This window comes from Canis lupus, chromosome 7 (genome assembly GCF_003254725.2).
Source record: "Canis lupus dingo isolate Sandy chromosome 7, ASM325472v2, whole genome shotgun sequence".
NCBI lineage: Eukaryota > Metazoa > Chordata > Mammalia > Carnivora > Canidae > Canis > Canis lupus.
In genome coordinates, this window is record NC_064249.1 from 22,380,835 (window position 1) to 22,399,908 (window position 19,074).

Here is a 19,074-nt window from a genome sequence, read left to right on the forward strand (position 1 = left end):
GAAAGCCTACTTCCTGCTTCCAGCAGGAAGCCCTGGCTCTGTCCATTCTCTCCAACACTGTTGGCTATCTGGTACCAACATTGGCAACATGTTTGCATGTAAACAAAACAAAACAAAACAAAAAACTTTTCATACTAAACACAAACAGCAGCACCCCCTTCCTCTAGCCCAAAGAAGCCTCTGTTAATGCTGGTCAATTCTGGCCCACAGCTTCTACCCAACTGGGAGGCTGGCACACCTCCCTCTGTCATATGACATTCCCTTCCAGCCTGTTTGGAGGAATTGACTTTAATGCAAATGCCTGTGATCTGTACCCAGAGCGAAGAACCAAGATGTCAAAAAGGCCACTTGCTTTTAAAGGGAGTCCAGCATAGTGAGAAATTCGTGCACTACTTGCCAATGTTAATGGTTTCAAGGCTGAGTGCTAAAAATAGGCATCAGTGGTTACACTCCGGTTCCCTGAGAACCCGGTCTCCTGATTCACCTCCCTGTGTGGATGCTTTTTGATTGTTCCAGTGCCCGTCGGGACTGAGCCCCATGAAGGACAGCTCTGGCTGCTATGACCGCCACATTGGGGTGGACTGCTCAGATGGCTTCAATGGCGGCTGCGAGCAGCTGTGCCTCCAGCAGATGGCACCCTTCCCGGATGACCCAACCTTGTACAACATCCTCATGTTCTGCGGGTGAGTTGAGCTGCCGGAAAGGCCAGCCAGCTTGCTGGCTTGCTGGACACTCAGTGTTAAAACCAGGAAAGTAAATCTAAAAGAACCATCACCCTAGGCTAGCCCTTGGGCTCTGAGGAAAGAGCCTGCAGGACTGGAAGAGCAGCACTTTTATCATCAGAGTTGGGAGGACCTTCAGGGATCCCATCCCCGTGGGGGAGGCCCCTGAGCACAGTCACTGCCTACATACTAGAATTTTCCAGTCTGTGTTCTGTGGAACTGTGTTAATGTGTTTTGTGACAAAAGGATTCCATGGTCCAAAGGTTGGGAACGATTGTGTAAAACTAATTAATTATCCAAGAAGGGGAGGGGGCAATCTTTGGAGGAGTGGAAAACCTAACAATTCTGCCCCTGAAGTCCCACCATTTTGTGTAGCCACCCTCCCCGAGACGTGATCATTCTTCAGTGCAGTTCCTCCGCCGTGAGGTTGAGTGGCTCCCTCACGAGTGGGACTTGGTAAGTGGAAAGATTAAGATTAGAATTCAGGCCCTCTCTGGTGTTTTAAAACTTCTGTGGTTTCCTCAAAATTTAAATGTACACCACTGACTTATATTTAAAGGCCGTTTCATGTTATATTTATAAAGTACAGTTTGACCCATTCTTATACCTTCATAGTTTGCTTGTCTGTCCTTCTTCCTGTCTCTCCCTGTCTCCCCACTCCTTCCCTGGTCGCCCCCCACCACCCCCTATCTTCCTGCCTATCAGGAGGGTGCACACTTCATGCCACACACCATGTTAGTCACTAGGTAGCACAGATGAATGAATGACGTATAGTTCTTGCTCTCAAGGATCTCATGCTCTAAGAGGCTTGCAATTAAAACCAATGTTTATAATAATTATATAGAATATATAAAATAGCTATGCTATTTTAGCTCTGTCACCAGAAGTCTGTGCCTACTGAATAATCATGACAAGACTATTGGATGGAATGGGGATGTTATTTTATTATATTTCATTTCCTTTCAACTGAAAGTTTTTACCTTCAGCTTCTTGTAAATCCCATCCCATAAATGGAAGCTTGATCTAAATTTTAATGTCTCTATAATGTTATTGTTGTGGTTGACCCACTTCAAGTAGTAGAGATAAATCCATAAATTATTTAATATACACTGGAGCATCTGGTTTGTGCAGAGAATCTTGTTAGGTGTTAGATACAGGAGAGGCAGCAGGAGGGGAGACTGGCCTCTGCCCTCAGAGGAGTTCAGAGTGGGACACACGCATGGCGGAGGTAGGTCAGTCTGGAAGGGGAAGCTGTAGACTCTCCAGCCACTTAGCTTGGAGTGACTTTCCAAGCCACTGTAGGGAGCCTGCCAAAAAAGTTCCTTGACTTCACGTTTTTACATAAAGACTAAACAGCATGCACTTATCATTGAAGAGCTATAGTCACACCTGTTAACACAAACATGTAAATGGTAAACGGGGACTACAGTAACAGATGCGGTAATGTGGACCTCAGTGGTCCCTCTGCTGGTAACAGCGATAGGAGGATTTGATGCATATTTGCTGTTTGCTGGGGACGTTGTTAGTTCTTTAAGTTCGTTGTTTCACTTGATCTTCTCAACAACCCTGTAAAGCAGCTTTTCCTCCACCTTTTACAGATGTGGAAGCTGAAACTTAGAGAGTTTAATCAGCTGACCTGAATTTGCCCAGTAAAGGGCAACATCACTGCTTTTCACCACTTAACACTATGATTATTTGTTCCTCCATATGGAAGAGAGGTCTTTATCTCGTTACAACAATTACCATAGATAGTAATAAATGATGTGTTTTAATGTCATGAGCATCTATAAATTCTAAATCTAGTATATTCTAAGGAGAGACCCACATTAAATTAATATGCTTTTTAAATGACAGGTTTATCAAAGTAGTTCTTGAACTAACAAATTATATTCTTTTCAGTATAACTACAAATAAGGTCCAATTAATGACTTATGGGTCATTGAGCCATGTTTACCAACATCAGTATTGCTCTTCCATTAGAGTAACTGTACATGTTTAATGGGGAGGGACACCAAGGAGGTGTTCACACAGCGTGCCCTAGCATCTGTTTAGTTCAGGAGGGCTACTCTGAATGGAGGGGGAGTTAATATGGATGATCCTGTGTTTGGATACATTCAAACAGAACACAGTCAGAAGATGATCAATCTCTCTAATTTCTTAGTTGACTTGTCACAGGACCAGATTATAAGGTTATTAATTTCTTAAGCACAGTGTCATTTTTTTTTGCTGCCTAATTACCCTCCAAACAAATGCAGGGTCTGGCCACTTAGATGGTCCTGGAGAAAGGTTCTAGAATACCTCAGATTTAAATGTGGTAACTCACTTACAAGTTTACCTCCAGTGACTCTAACCCTGACCTATCTAGGAGAGGATCCACTTAAAGGAGGAAGTACTCTAAAGCTCTGTAAGCACTTATCTGGAAAGGAAAGGCGAGAGGTTCTGTATGATCACATAATGGAAGGAGGCTTGTAGGTTTAAGAAACTGAGTTATAAAGGGGACACAATCAAATTGGAATACTCATCATCTTTGCCACCCAACCCTCTCCCAAAGGTGTTTCTTCCCGATCTGTTAGGTTGAATTGACTGCATAGCTCATTGATGGAACAAATTTTATATTGCGTTTCCTACCATGTTAGGTGCATCGAGGATTACAAGCTTGGTGTGGATGGTCGTTCTTGCCAACTCATCACGGAGACCTGCCCAGAGGGAGGAGACTGTGGGGAAAGCAGGGAGGTTCCCATGAACCAGACCCTCTTTGGAGAGATGTTCTTTGGTTACAACAACCATTCCAAGGAAGTGGCTGCAGGACAAGTGTTGAAAGGAACATTCAGGTGAATCTCATGTCTATAGAACTGATTATTCAGGGCTATTGGTGCATCTTCTTCCCTGAAGAGCTTTAAAGTCAGCATAAAGTTTTGTGCTTTGGAGCAAGGTGAGCATGATCCTAAAAGGACAGGTTGTGTTCTCTCCCATGGTCTTCTCCTCTTTCCAGAATCCGGGAACCATGCTTCCTCTGGGTGAACAGTCAAGTATTAAATACAATTCTATGGGGCAGCCCTGGTGGCTCAGCAGGTTTAGTGCCGCCTTCAACCCAGGGCCTGATCCTGGAGACCTGGGATCAAGTCCCATGTCGGGCTCCCTGCATGGAGCCTGCTTCTCCCTCTGCCTGTGTCTCTGCCTCTGTCTCTCTGTGTCTCTCATGAATAAATAAATAAAATCTTAAAAAAACAATACAGTTCTATCTTGCCCAGGCAGGGACTGAAAGATTTTCCATGGAAGCCACCAGAGAATGCTCAGGTTCTGTTTTGCTCTGAGTGGAAGACTCAGTCTAGAATAGAAGTCCTCAAGTATGGCCCATGGATCCCAAGGGGCCCTGAGATCTTTTCAGGGGATATTCAAGGTCCTGCCTTTTCCAGTTACAGAAAGGCTGGATTTTCTTCATTCATATCAACCCAGACAATATATTGCAATAAGTTGCATGCAGATGTGAGAATCCAACTGTATCTATTAAGTCAGACATTTTAAAAATTTGCAAAAAATATTTTTAAAATGCCAACCCCTCATCATTTTTCATGCTATGTTCAGATTTAATGGACTGATTATTGTCATTTTCGATGCATTAATATGTATTTCTAAAATCTCTCTTTCAATTTCTAATATGGTAAATATTGATAGATATAATCCATACAAAGAAAAAGCTACTTGGAGTGTTCATTTATCTTTAAAACTATAAAGGGGTCCTGAGAACAAAATGTTGGAACCATTGATTTAAAATATCTCTTGGAGATTTTCCATTTGACCCCTGTTCCTATTCTCTCTTAGGCTATTAGAGTACATCTTCCTCAGAGCTCATGCTTACCAGGAGATAATGATAATGAGGGCAAGGAGAAAGCGGGGCGGGGGGGGGGGAGGAGGAGGATGTCATAATATGGACTAGCAATTTATAGCAACCTAGGACTGGACTCCTATGAGCAAACTGATAATAAGTATGTGGTGGCTGGAGTTTTCTCTGTAGTCTAGAAATGAGACTGCATCTGCCTAGATCTTGTGGAGGTTGGGATCAGGCACTAGGGTCTGGGATGGAAAGGTGGGAAGAATGTTCTAGATCTTCTGAGTAGACCTTTTCAGCTGATATTTTTCTCATCTCTCCTAGCCCTCGCCCTACCTGTCACACCTTTTCCTACTCCAGACATGTCCATCAAGTGGGGTTCAGTGAGAGGGGAACCTTTTGGTCCAGGAAGAATTTTTTATTATAGGTTGAGATACAGATTGCCCATCAAGGAATGGGGTTCACCTTTACACTCAGAAATGAAAATCTGCTAACATTTCCAGGCAAAACAACTTTGCTCGAGGTTTAGATCAGCAACTGCCAGATGGTCTTGTGGTGGCCACTGTCCCCCTGGAGAATCAGTGCCTGGAGGAAATCTCGGAGCCCACCCCCGACCCTGAGTTCCTGACTGGTGAGTGTACCTCCTGCCCTTACTCAACTGACAAAAACCAGGCAGCTCCCAACAGTTTCACAAGATCAAAACTCTTGACCTCACTTATTTTTGTTTTGAAGCCAGTGATTTTCTTGATACACAATAAAACCTCAATTCTAAAACACTATAGTAAGATTATTTGTCAGTGAAATTGCCAAGATTAGTATATAATCATCTGCAAAATGGTCTAATAATACCTTTCCCTGCTAGTCTTATTGAGATCTTTGAAAATAGATGGCATAATAGATGGGTAAAAGTTCAGAGGTCTCAGTGGATTAGAGGGAGTAGAGTCAGAGAGAAGGTGGATGTCTATCATTACCTAGATGTCTGTCACTGGGGCCACTGTGTTCTCTGGAAAGTACTTATGGACCAGTGTGAGAGAGGAGGAAATGCTTCTCATTTCTGGGCCTCTGAAGACCACTCCACCCATTAACACCTCATGGACCAAAGAAGACACTTCAAAGGGTCCGTTGGATCAAAAAGGGGGAGACAACCAGGAACTCAGCATCATGTGCTAGAAAGTTGGATGTGAGCTCAGTTCCACTGCTGGTTTGCTCATTTCCCATTATTTTTCTCCCTTCCTCATTCTATGTCTCCCTTATCCTATACCTTTCTGTCCTTTTCCTTTCCTTCTCAGAAGAATAGGTTGTGCTGAGGGCAAGCCTTTTCAAGATATCAACTTATGTTTAAACTTTATTTTAGACATGAACCGGATTAGAAATAGGTCTGCCTACGGGAGTATTGTGTAGCGATTAATCGCATAGACTCTGGGGCCTGATAGCTCAGCTCAACTCTTCACTGGCTGTGTGATCTTGGACAAGTTGTCTACCTTCTCTACCCATGAAAATGGATATAAAACTATCCTCCATGTAGGATGAATACAAGGAATAAATAAATTAATATTTGTAAAGTTTTTAGAATTGTTCCTAATGCATAGTGAGATGTACATTTGTTGAATAAATAAGTATATCAAGGAAGAAAAAGAATATGAACATTCAGAGTACCAAATAGTATTTTCCCTATAGAAACAGAAGGAGTAGGGAGAAAACAATTTAAATATAAGCTGGACCAGGAATAAATGCCATCAAAATCTAAAAGATGACACACTCACACAGACACACACACTAAACTGAAAAAATTAAAAATGCATCCTTTGGACATATGTCTAAAGCTGACATCTCTAGTGTTCGAGAATCTAGTTTTCTTGTTTCCACCACTTTTGCTGAGAGACACTTCCTGTGTGTATGCAAAATGCATGTGAAGGGAAGTGTGAGATGATACACACAAATAGAACAGGTTCCACATTAGAGATACATGTCTTCTGTTTAAAGCTCCACCAAGATCTCACATGTAATACTGCATTGTGGAAGTGAGGAGATTATACTTCAGGCGCTAGGCTGGGAAGACATAGAGTAGTCCTAGATGCTACCTGAGGCTTTTTTGGAGGAGTGTGTGGCTAAATCTGAGAAATATCAGAAGAACATACTTGAATCTACATCTTTGGAAATAAGGGACAAATCCAAACTTGGTCCTCATCCACAGCACCCTTGGACCTCTCCTAATTTGGCATATTTGAGGTAAAAGGAGTAAAAGGGTATCCATATGGATCACTTCCATTTTTCATGGCCTTGAAAGAGTAAAGTCTAACATTTGATGTACAAAGTTTCAGTCTTATTTTTTAAAGCCCAGAATGACTAGAAGAATTAAAGAGATGGTTGACCAAATTTCTCCCATATTAACTTTCTAGTTCTGGTAACATTTTAATTGTATCTTTCCTGAGAGTCACATAGAGAATATCGTATCATGCTGCACTAGGTGCTATTATAGGTCATAATCCCCATAAACCTACAAGCTGAGAAGATTTTAGAGCTAAAGTGATCTTCAGAATCTTCAATCTCAGCATTTACAATTTACAAGCATGGTGATGTTTTTTTTCTCCCCCCTCCTCCCCATGGAAAGCCAGTGCTCCACTAATAAATAGGTTCTTTATTTAAATACATTTGGAAAGACTATAGTATCTACTTCTCAGCAATTTGTAACACCTTAGCCTAGAGAGACAAGTCCCAAGAAGCCCTGGAGTGAAGAAATCCCTTCTACTTCACTTAACCCAGCAATTCCCAAACCTATTTAACTAGAGAATCCTTTTACACATAATAACTATTTCCATCTTTCAGAATTATTGGTTTGAAGAAAACATACTGGAAAATATTGATTTATGTGTGTTATCTTGCTGAGTGCTTCCCTCTTCATCAAAATAAGAGTTAAGAACTCTGAGCTTCACCAGCCTTTTTGGGGTTAGAAGTTGTGTGGAAATAAATGAAGAGCCGCCAAATTAAAACATGTGAAGACTATTTATTCAGAGCTTGCTAGAGCATGGGATTCAGCCACCACCACTTGCATTTTGGCCAAGACTGAAGGCAGGCAGAGGAATAGGAAAAGGAGTAGGAAAGCTTTAGAGGAAAGAAGCAAGTGCTTCAGGTGGTCTCTGGTTGGAGGCTATTAGCATGTAGGTGGGCCAACTGGCTAGGAGTGAGGCATTCTAGGTAGATGTTTAGATATTTGTCTGGTTGGACCTAAGTTGAAAGCAAGAACAAAAACTAGGAAAGTTGTCAGTTATCAATCAAGTCCTGGTCATGTTGGGCCAATTTTTACAGAGCATATTGTTTGGCTTCCTGGACTGATTGCTGGAGATAGTGGTCTGACTTCTCTAAGTGATTTGTAGACAGTAAACTAGCTTCTTGGGCTGGTTCCTGTAGATAATAGGTTGGTTTCCTGAGCTTTTTGTGGCAGATTATGGGTCAGAGTTCTATTTTTTATATGCAATCTGGCTGTTGTCTATTTGTATTTTAAGTCTCTCAGCTGAGAGAAAGAAGAATCTGGAGGCAGACCAAGGAGAGAGAGGAAGCTGCTGGCCACATTCATGGGCCGATGGATGCCATCATTACTAAATTTGTGTGAAGATTTAGAGCTCTGATCTCTCTGGAACTTCAGGCTCATCTGAAGAAAACAGACTTTTAAAACTTTTGGGCATAATACATTATGACATTTCAAATAAAATAACAGAAGAGAGCAATCCTCCCTCCCTCTCTCTATCTCTCTCTCCCCCTCCATCCCTCCTTCTTCCTTTCTTTATTGCACAGAACTCTATTCAGTCATTCTATTTTCCAAGCATAGTTAGGGGAAAGTATGTTCCTTCTTGAGAAAACATAGAGATATTTTGTTCAAAAATAAAAAAGAGTCATTGAGAAATGTATTCCCAAATAATAATAAAATAAAATAAAATAAATAAAATAAATAAAATAAAATAAAATAAAATAAAATAAAATACTAGAGCTGACTATATGTCAAGGGCACCCTGAGAAAGAATCCTATGACGCAGTCTATGACAACATATACTTTAAAATACCCCTTTCTAATTAATGGACATATTATCCGTATGGAGACACAGAACAAACACCTCCACTGTTTCCCTGACTATGGCAGAGCCGAGATGCACACAGTAGGATTATTGTTCAGGGGCTAAGTGTTGGAGCTCAGATGCTTGGCTCATCGTGGATGAACATGGGACACTGCTATCCCTTCCTACCCCTGACATCCTGCGTTCTTTCTTTCTTCTTCACACTGTTGTTCTGAACTAAAGCCTAGGAATTTATAATAAAAACATCTATGAAGAAATGGCCGGTTTATACAATTAGCAGTGATGAGGCAGATGATAATGAGAGAAGCCATGCATGTATATGATGCTTTATTTTTTCTCAACATACTTTTATGCTTATAACTTTATTGGGCTCTGGCAGCCTACCTGTGAAGCAGGTAAGATGAATTCCAGTATCGCCACTTTTCAGATAGGAAAATGGGAACATATGAGTTGCCTTGTCCAAAGTCACAGAGCTGGTCAGAATCTCAGGTTTGAAGAGGAAGCAAGAGGTCACCTCAGCTAAGCCTCTCACATGGCAGATGACAGCACTGGCAATAAAAAGTTCCCCCAGCCAGGTAGCCAGAGAGGAACTCAGCCAGCGACTGGCAGCAGAGACCTGACCCCTCCAGCAACACTGCTGGTGTTAGAACCCCAGCTTCTGATTTCCTGCCCGTCTCTTTTCCCACTAGGAAACAACTCTATTAAAGGGAATGTTTTCCAATACACTGAAAAGTCTTCATTGAGTGGATTTGCTACTCTTTTTGTTTTTTTTTTTATTAATAGACTTCTTGAAATCACAGCAAGCTGGTGAGCTGATGTAACTAGAGAATGCATGTTATGTAGAATAGTTCTATGAAGCACGCACATTTTATGCTCTAATGAGGAGTGTTAATCCTGTAAGGTTGGAATTTCATTTATATGCTTTTAAAATTAACTGAAAGGTTAAAAGCCAGAGCATGGGATAGTATGACTGTTGTCACAAAGCCTAATGCCCTGAAAGAACATTTGAAAGAAGAAAAGTACTGAAAACCTTCTTTTAGTTTCAAGCAACTTATCTTTGATTGCCTGAGATAAAGTGTAAGCAATTGATTCATGAAGCACCTCTTCTGACCTTTTTACTTTTTGCCTCACCAACAATTATTCCTGTATGATTCACATGGAAATGGAAATTTGGCAGTTACTCGGCTAATTTGATCAGAGCTGACAAGCAGCTAATTAATCCACCCCCTCTTCATCCAGTTTATGTATTAAATTAGTTGATTTAGCCTGAAGAAATCATGGGTCAAAATGGCAGGATAATTTAGTATGTATGTATTATCACCATTGTATTTATACATATTATACACATTATACATATAATATTTATACATATTTATACACCATTGTATTTATACATATTATACATATAATATTTATACATAAAGTTTCTATACATGGTGCCATTATATTTACATATAAATATATATGCACATACACACATGCATACATATATATTTATTTCTATAACTTACACAGCAAATGTTAGGCATAGAGATGAAGCTAAAATTGGTTTTCCAAACTTAGCAAGGTGATTTTTTTTATTTCTTGTAGTCTAATTATTTTGTTTCTATAGCATTTTATATTTATGGTAATGACTAGAATTCAAATTGGATGCCATTCTTTTTCCACGATGCTCAAGCAAGAACAGCCCATTTTAGCATGTCTAAGCGGCTACAAGGATATGCTTATTGAGAATGACTTTGGGCAAGTACCTTGGCTTCTCAGAGCCTCAGTTCTCTCATTGTTAAAACAAAGACCACAAATAAAGTGTCTGTTATAGTGTCTGGCACTCCATACAGGGCCACCCTGCTCCTTAATGACTGAGTCACGCTGACCCTGTCCCTCCTGGTGAAGAAGAAATAAGCATTATCAGCTTCAGAGTAATTAAAACTTAAATACTGAACACAAATCAGTTAAATGGGACAGAAAACTCAATATCAGGTACGTGAGCTGAGTCAATTACTACAGCTACTAAAGAGAGTAAAACTTGCGTATGTTACAGTAAGCCTAGAGTTTCATATAAATTTGCTAAGGGAATATTATAGTAGAAGGGTTGAGAACCCCGCCCTGTCTCAGATAGATCTGGAACTCCATCCTGGCCCCGCCTCATGGCTGAGGGCCCATAACACCCTCTCTGGGCCTCTGTTTCCCCATTTACGAACTGCAGATGATAACACCTATCTCGCAATGATCCAATGACTTTATATATGCAGAGTGCTTAGCAAAATGTCTGCCACAGAGTAAGGCTCAATACATGAGAGCTGTTGTCACTGTGATTCCAGAAATTCTCTCCATCAAAGAATGCTTTCTCGTTTTCTCACAATGACACCCGCTAACCCAGTAGGCTTGGGACCTGAGAATCAATCGCACACACTGAGCCTGCGTCTCCTCTGTCCCTAGGGATGGTGAACTTCAGTGAGGTGTCTGGATACCCTGTGTTGCAGCACTGGAAGGTCCGGTCTGTGATGTACCACATCAAACTCAACCAAGTGGCCGTCTCTCAGGGTGAGCACAGCAGCAAGCCGTCCCTCCTATTTGCTCCTGGGGAGTGGAGTTCCTTTCCAAGGGCACAAGCCTTTGATCCCATTGTTGCAAATACAGCCTAAAATGGAGCCACTTTGTGAGATACATAACCTATTCACTCAGATTCACCCCTTAAGGGCAAACACCCAGAATCCAATCGTTGTCTAAGGATATATTAAATTGCAAGTTTAATCTTGGACTATAGAAGAGATGGAAAGGGCAAGGCGGGGCTGCTGAGGATAAACACCTACTTTATCATTATTCCTGGGGTCACGCAGTGTACAAAGAGGATATGCAAAAGTAGACTTTTTTTATAAATTGACAGAATAAAAACCTTCCAAATGCAAAGAACATCCTTTAGAGTTTTCATACAGGAAAGAAATAGGAGAAAAAAGAGCAAAAATGAGGAAGGGGTGGGGGAGAGGGAATAGAAAACAATGTTTATGGTCCCTAAACAGCAAGTGAGGAAAGATAGATAGATGATAGATAAGAGAGATAGATACCTAATAAGTTAAGGAGCAGTGAATTCCAAAAACGAGGACAAATTGATCCATAACAGAACAGTGAGGCGCCTTGTAAAGAACAAGTATTCTTCACATTTGAGCGGTAAATGCCTTGAATCAAGTACTGAAGCAATCCTAGCACTGAAGCAATCCTAATGTGCAATCTGCAGATGGGAAAGTTGCTACAACTAAGGCCTTAATATAGGTACACATCTCCATCCCACCTCATCCCCTTGGACTAGGACAGCCTTTCTCAGCTCCTTCCTCCTTCCACCTAAAGAATGTAGCAGACGGGAGGGTTACACCGAGCATCTGGTTTCTCTGTGTTGGAGGAGAAGGTAACCAGAACCAGATGATATTGTTGGCGTGGGATGGCAAGACAAGGAGAAGGATCTTCAGGTCAGCAATCGGGAGGCAGAGCCTTAGAGCCAACAGAAGAGAGAACAAAGGTAGGGGACGAAATTATAGAGAGGAAGTGAGACCTATACTCACAAAAGGTAAAACTTTATGCATCGGGAAAGAAAATGCATTAAGGATGTAGAATATTTCCATAGGACACAGGGGGACTCAGAACTCTGTTTAATTTCACCTGAAAGGGTTCTTGGCAAGAAGGGCCTGGGGTGGGAAATCTTACTGAAGTCAACCCTGCTGGTACAGAAAAACCTTGAAAGAACTAAGCTACTCCTCATTCTAGAAAAACGCAGCAGTAGAGACTGTCCTGTTTACATGCAGCACGGGTGATGGGTACACTGGGGCTTAACAAGTGGATAGCACTGCTGCCATGTGCCTTTCAAAGCCACACGTGGCATCACAGGTGAAATGGACTTCCGCACTTGGGGTCTCGTGCCAGGGCCAAGCGTTGCCTTGTCCTGATAGGGCACAGGTGTGTACAGAGGAAGATTGCCTGAAGCTGGCCTGGTTCAGAGGTATTAGATTTGGAAAACTGGTCATGGGAATTACCAGTGTAATTTTCCTAAATGGGAAAAATGAATCCCTGGAGATTTGTCTGGGGAGGCGGGAGGGGGGCAAACAGATCCCTTCCTCCATCTGCCGTCTCCCTGCCCATATACTTGTGATTTTCTGAAATAAATATAAGCGGTATATTAATGACTTTTCTCACTCCTCTTCTTCCATTATCTTCCCATTACCAGTGTCTATGTCTGGAGGCAATTCTGTCTCCAAAAACTCTTTTGGTCACTACCCACAGTTAGAATCCACTTTTTACACTGTGACCTTGAGATATGCACACTCCCACATACACACAACAGAAATTTCGTGAAGCAGTACTTCATTTTACGATGTGAAATGTTCCTTGCTGGTATTTGTGTTTCTATTTTAGGCTATGCTATTCTTTTTTTTTTTTTTTTTTTTTGAAACGCTATTATTTGAGCTCACTAAATTGATTTAATGTCATGACTTATGATTTGAAAAAAGAAAAAACAACATCGACTTAAGCAGGGAGTTAGATGTGGCAATGTTCTGCCTGCGTGAAGTTAACAACGTAACCAACGGGCCTGAGAGATACTCACTTAGGAACTAAACTGTCTGAGTTAGCTAACTGGAAACGCTCACCTGATGGTTCCAGCCAGCATTCTGACGTCACTTTGGGCCATCCAGGCACTTCTGCTTTTGAGGCTGAATGGCCTGGGAATCCGGATACCCAAGGTGTGAGTCCTCACTCTTACTCTTGGGTGGTGTCTCTCCATAGCCCTCAGCAATGCGCTCCACTCCCTGGACGGGGCTACGTCTCGCGGGGATTTTGTGGCCTTGTTGGACCAGTTTGGCAACCATTACATCCAGGAAGCAATCTATGGCTTTGAGGAGTCCTGTTCCATCTGGTACCCAAACAAGCAGGTCCAGCGGCGACTCTGGCTGGAATATGAAGACATCAGCAAAGGTGAGTGATGTCCCTAGATCATCAGCAGATTCTACTCCCCATACAGGTACGGCGGTCTAGGTGCGAATCATAAGACCAAACCAAAGGAGTCTGTTGGCAAGGGACTAATTCAGATGATGCTCTGTGCCCATCCTTAAAGTTGCCGAGGTTGGAGTGTTTCAGGAAACTTTATGTGCAGGAAGGGGTCAAAAGTGTATGGTCACTGTGTTAGATATCATGGCCAGAGTCCTCTAACTACCTGTCCCCATGCATTCTGCTGTCATAGCAAGGGCTAGGTATTCAACTGTTTTTATGGACTGAGGGAGAAGCAAGAGAGTGCTGCAGTCTCCCCCACTACTTCCTACCACCAGCAGTACTGCCTCCACCCTCCATGGCTGGCAACCCTTTCCAATAACCACAGAGAAAACTCTTCTTACTCCATCTTGCCCTGTGTTTAGGCTCATTTTCCTACTGATGTGTGCAAAGAGGAAATCTCCATAGGCTCAAGTGTTTATACAGCTCTGGATAACAGCCTTACAAATAAATCTTTGTCCACTGTTTGATAGCTAGTTAGTATTCAGTCCAAGTAAGTATAAGAAATTGGAATTATTCAAACCTTGTGAATTCACCTTCTGGTATGGGAGGAGTACTGGCTGGCAAATACGTATTCTGATAAACCAAGACTGATGTAGAATTGCCATTCATGGAATTTCTTCTGAGCTTATCCTCATGGCATTCTGATGAGGGCACGTTATGGATGTGTGAGTTGCAAAAGGGCAAGCGATGAAATTAGTGCAATGGAAACTGAAGAAGTAGGTCATCTTAACATTTAATGATCAAGAGTCCCTCTGCAATGGGGGACCCTGTGTGTCAGCAATGCTGTGGTAGAAAATGTGCCTCCATGCTGAGATGCTCTTGACTTTCTGAGCTCCATACACATTTTTATTTTGTCTTGCTCGATAGGTAGCAGAGGCATGAGGGCCTCTCTTCTGGCTGGGCATTTTCTTACAGAAGAAGCAAAAGGCTTGTGTCTGGGCTCCAATTGTTACAGGCATTTCCCCCCAAGCCCTGATTCCTCTAAACTCAAAGACACAATCACAGGCTTCTAGCATCCTTTCAAACTTCAGTCTCTTAAAATTGTTCCGATTCCAGTTTGCCAAGAAAGGAGTGTCATGTAAGCAAATGTAGATAAGACCAGTTTCAGCTGGCACAGCTTTCTTACATTTCTGTGCCAGAGCTTAGTGATTGAACCAAAAGGCTAATTCCTCCCGTTTCTGTTTGCCAATGGTTCAGGGATGGCAAGGTTCTGGGACTGCTGGGAAATGAGTCTGACCTTCCCCAGAACTCCTGGTTCTATTCCTTGCTTCTGTCCTGAGCATTGCAGTGTCCTTGAAGTTAAACACTGAGCCCAGGGAGGAGATGTATCTATGACCTTGGCACTGTGTCCTACCTATCTTGATCCCAAGCCATTCTTACCATGTAGGAGTTCATTTTGTCACACTCCAACTGGTGACTTTAGTTCTCTTAGGTATTCCGTATACAACCCCTTGCCTGTTATTGATCTTGGAAGATATTCAAACATTTTAGTATGTCTGCTTAGATCTCTTTCAGTTGTCCATGTATATTACCCAACCCCCTGTCTAACTCTGCATCATAGACTTTATATCTCTTCTGTTGTTTGGTCTGCATATTACTCTTAAATGTTTTTCTCCTCCCTAGGCACTAATTTCTTTTTCTTCCAAAAGCATGAAGTATGCTGATGATGAAGACTCATAAATACGTAAAACAAAGGAAGATTTTCTTCCACTCGTCTGCACTCTGAAGGGATTGCTCCAGAATGGGATTTATACGCTAGTGGTGACAAGTATTCTGAGAGGGCTATACCGCCCATGACATAAAAGTGACATCTTGTTGGACTCAAGTCTTTTGATTATATGTTCTTGCCTGCTTCAGCTTTCAAAACCTCCTAGTAAAAAGGGTTCCTCTGTTGTTTACTTTTGCACCTGTGATCAGATACCTAAAATTGCTCACCAAATGAAAAGGAAAGGAGGTTGATTAGGGGTGAAATGAAATGGAAAATGCACAGGACTTACGGGTTGGGCCTCTAGCACCTGTCAGGTGACTTTTGCTTAGTTCACTGTTGGAATCTTGCTATAATGCCATCTTGTGTTTCTTTCCAGCTCTCATATTTTATGGATCCTTATAAGTCCCTCTTTATGTGAGCACTTTTCCCAGGTCAGGCATTAGGGTCAAGGTTGCCCTCTCCTCTCTATAAGTCCCTACAAAATCTCTCAAAGGTAGGGTTCATGCCTTAGTCAACTTTAAATTCCCAGAGTCTAACACAGAGCAGGGCACATGGCGAGCCCCCAATAATTGTTTATTGTGGTTATTGGTGGTGGTGGTAGAAGGGGTGGCGGCAGCTGTGGAAACGGTAGGAAGAGCCCTTCTGGTGTGGCAGATTTCCAAGTGGGTTTTATTATAGACATGCAAAGTGCTCTAGTTCTGCCTGACTGACGAAAACTCACAGATGGATATTTTTGGCCAGATCCTCAGAAGGCAGCCTTCCATTCATCATGCACTTATTTGTCATACTACCACTATATGGTTTGGCCATACCAATATTTAGGAACATCTGTCTTTTGGTAAGTTTGACTAAAACCTACAAAAAATAAACTTCTATTTCTCATTGCTTAAGATTAGCCTCTCCTTTTTTTTTTTTTTTTTACAGAGCAGATAAGATCTATTAGCATTGAAATTTCCCAGCCTCCCCTCTCCACTGCTAAACTGACTTTTACCTTCTCTCATTGTTCTTTGCCCTCCTGCCTCAGAAAGTGTAATGAATTCTTCTTCAGGCTAAACTCTCCACCTGTGCAGCAGTACCCATCCCTCTCTGCTTCCTCTTAGACCCCATTCATTCAATAGTGTCTTCATCTTTTTTTTAAAAGATTTTATTTATTTATGTATTTATGTATTTATTTATTTATTTATTTATGAGACACACACACGCACACACAGAGAGAGAGAGAGAGAGAGGCAGAGACACAGGCAGAGGGAGAAGCAGGCTCCATGCAAGTTGCCTGATATAGGACTCGATCCCAGGACTCCAGGATCACACCCTGGGCCGAAAGCAGGCACTAAACCATTGAGCCACCCAAGGATCCCTAGTGTCTTCATCTTTACAATCCTTCAGGCACTTGAATTATTCCTCCCTCAGCCTTCTGTCTCCCCACAAAAAAATAATAATTTCATAAACATACAACTCTTTTACCACTATTTCCTTTCAACATATTACCACCAAACTTACTGAGTGAGTGGTTTATACACCTTTTCTCTACTTCCTCAACTTCTTTTCACTTTTCAAATTATTATTATTCGCTCTCAACCCCTTTCACTCTACAAAAACAGCTCTGGAGAAGGGAATCAAAGGCTTCTTAATCAGAGGTTCACTTTTCCATCCGATGATTATTTTATCTATGCCTGCTGAAGAATTTGTCCCTCTTGACCAGGTCTGCCTTCTCAAAAATTCTGTCTTCCCTTGGAGTCCCTGATTCTATTCTCTTGCAGATTCTCTTTATAATTCTTGGTCTTTATTTCTCATTCTTTTTTTTTCCCCTTACACCTCTAAAGAAATCATTACATTTTGCTTTGTTTCCAGAATTTCCTCTGTAATATCCAGCTTCACTGTTGCTGAGGGATTCTCTTCAATTCCACCTCAACCTACATCTCCAATTCTTCGCTTCTCCCAGACATTCAAGACCTCATCTGCCCTTGAGTATTGAGCATTTCTACCTGGATATTCTGTGGGGATCTAAGTGGTCACCATCTCTTTTCTCTGTATCCACTAGTACATTTGTCCACTATGCTGTGGGATCGCGACACAAAGTGAGGGGTCACTTTATGACTCCTCCATCCTCCATCCACCATATTCACCCATTTACAAAGTGCTATTCTTTTTTACCACCTAAATATTTCTCCAACAGGTGTCTCTTCCTGTCCATCTCTCGAAGTTGTATGAGTTTACAGTATCAGCTCTCATGAGAACTGAGGCTGCTTCCTCACGTGGCTCCTTTTCTTCAGTTTCCTGCCTCTCTGGTCTAGTCCACATGACAACTATCTTCTTAAAACACCACTTAGCCACATGACTCCTTGGCCTGAAGTCCTTCACTAACTTCTAGCTGCCTTCCTAACATGAGCATGACCTTGCTTCCTGTATTAGTTTCCTAGGGTTGTTGTGACCAATCACCACAAACTGGGTGGCTTAAAACCACATAAATTTATTCCCTGTTCTGGGGCCAGAGGTTCAAACTCAGCTTCAGTGGCTAAACTCAAGGTATAGTAAGGTAGCTCCTTCTAGAGGCTCTAGGGCAGGGTCCCTTCCTTGCCCCTTCCAGCTTCTCAAGGGCATCTGTGTTCCTTGGTTTGTGGCCAGTCTCCATGTTTAAGGTGTGTCACTCTGATCTCTGAGTCACCTGGCTCTCTGCCAGGACTCTTCCTGCCTCTTCTTTCTTATCAGGACCCTTTGGATTGCATGGGGCCTGCCCAGATAATCCAGGATAATCTCCCCATCTCAGGAGTCCTCATTTAAGCTTCTCGGGGAAAGTTCCTTTTGCCATTCACAGGTGACCTTCACAGATTCCAGAGATCAGGCCCTAGGCATCTTTGGGAGCCTTTATTCAGCCTGCCACACCTCTGCCTTCCCCAGCTGCTGCGTCACTGGCCACTCCCTACACCAAGTGTCCTCCCCTTGGATACTAGGCTGCTTGCTCTCAATCCCAACCCTTGCATTTGCTTGCAGACAGTGGAAGACCTCAGAGGCTCCCTCCCTGCCCCAGTCTAAGGCCATAGATATGCTCATTGAGGTCTTCACCACTGAGTTTCTGTCTCAGAAATTTCTTCTTGGATCCCTGTCCCTTCTCCTCTTGGGGTTCGCTGTGTGTCTCCTTTCCCAGATGTCTCTGTTCAGTTGCATAATTTCTGGGAGGATCTTCCCCTTTCCGTAGCCCCTTAAGATTAGCAAATTAGTCTTCCTGGCTACAATTTCTGTTTCTTACTTTCATTTTTTAATTGCCCTCTTCAGCTGTATAAATTGCCATTTGCAATTAAATGATACCTGTCCCAGTGTCAGGCCCTAACTCTGGGTTCAGGATGAAGATTTGGAAGAGGGCTTTGATACTTGCCACACTTCAGAGACTATGTGTATGTGCTGCCTTGTCCTGTGTTCTGCCTCCATTCTACGGAGCCGTCCTTCCTGCTCTTCCAGATGAGGGAAGCTCATATGCCACCACTCCTAACACCTCCCTTGATGCTCTGGGCAGAGTTGTTTGCTGCCTTGTATGTATCCCTTGGTGATGCTCTTCACATTTCCCCTCTTGTCTGTCATTTCATTCCCTTGTATGACTGTCTCCCATGGTAATAGATTTGACAGCACTTACCATAGTTCTCTCCTTTTTTTTAGTTTAAAAAGATTATTTATTTAAAAATTCAAAATGTATAAAACGGAGTAAAGTGAAAA

General features: G+C 42.2%; 1 protein-coding gene across 5 annotated transcripts in view; it reads left to right on the forward strand.

The window, feature by feature from the left end:
• Positions 1-19,074, forward strand: part of ASTN1 (astrotactin 1) — a 299,150-nt gene that overhangs the window by 214,072 nt on the left and 66,004 nt on the right. For all 5 annotated transcript variants that reach the window (XM_035719430.2, XM_035719429.2, XM_025430211.3 and 2 more), the window contains exons 12-16: positions 517-683; positions 3,359-3,553; positions 5,055-5,182; positions 11,061-11,165; positions 13,395-13,583. In XM_035719430.2, coding sequence (XP_035575323.2) covers positions 517-683; positions 3,359-3,553; positions 5,055-5,182; positions 11,061-11,165; positions 13,395-13,583 — 784 coding nt within the window. The remainder of the gene's footprint in view (positions 1-516; positions 684-3,358; positions 3,554-5,054; positions 5,183-11,060; positions 11,166-13,394; positions 13,584-19,074) is intronic.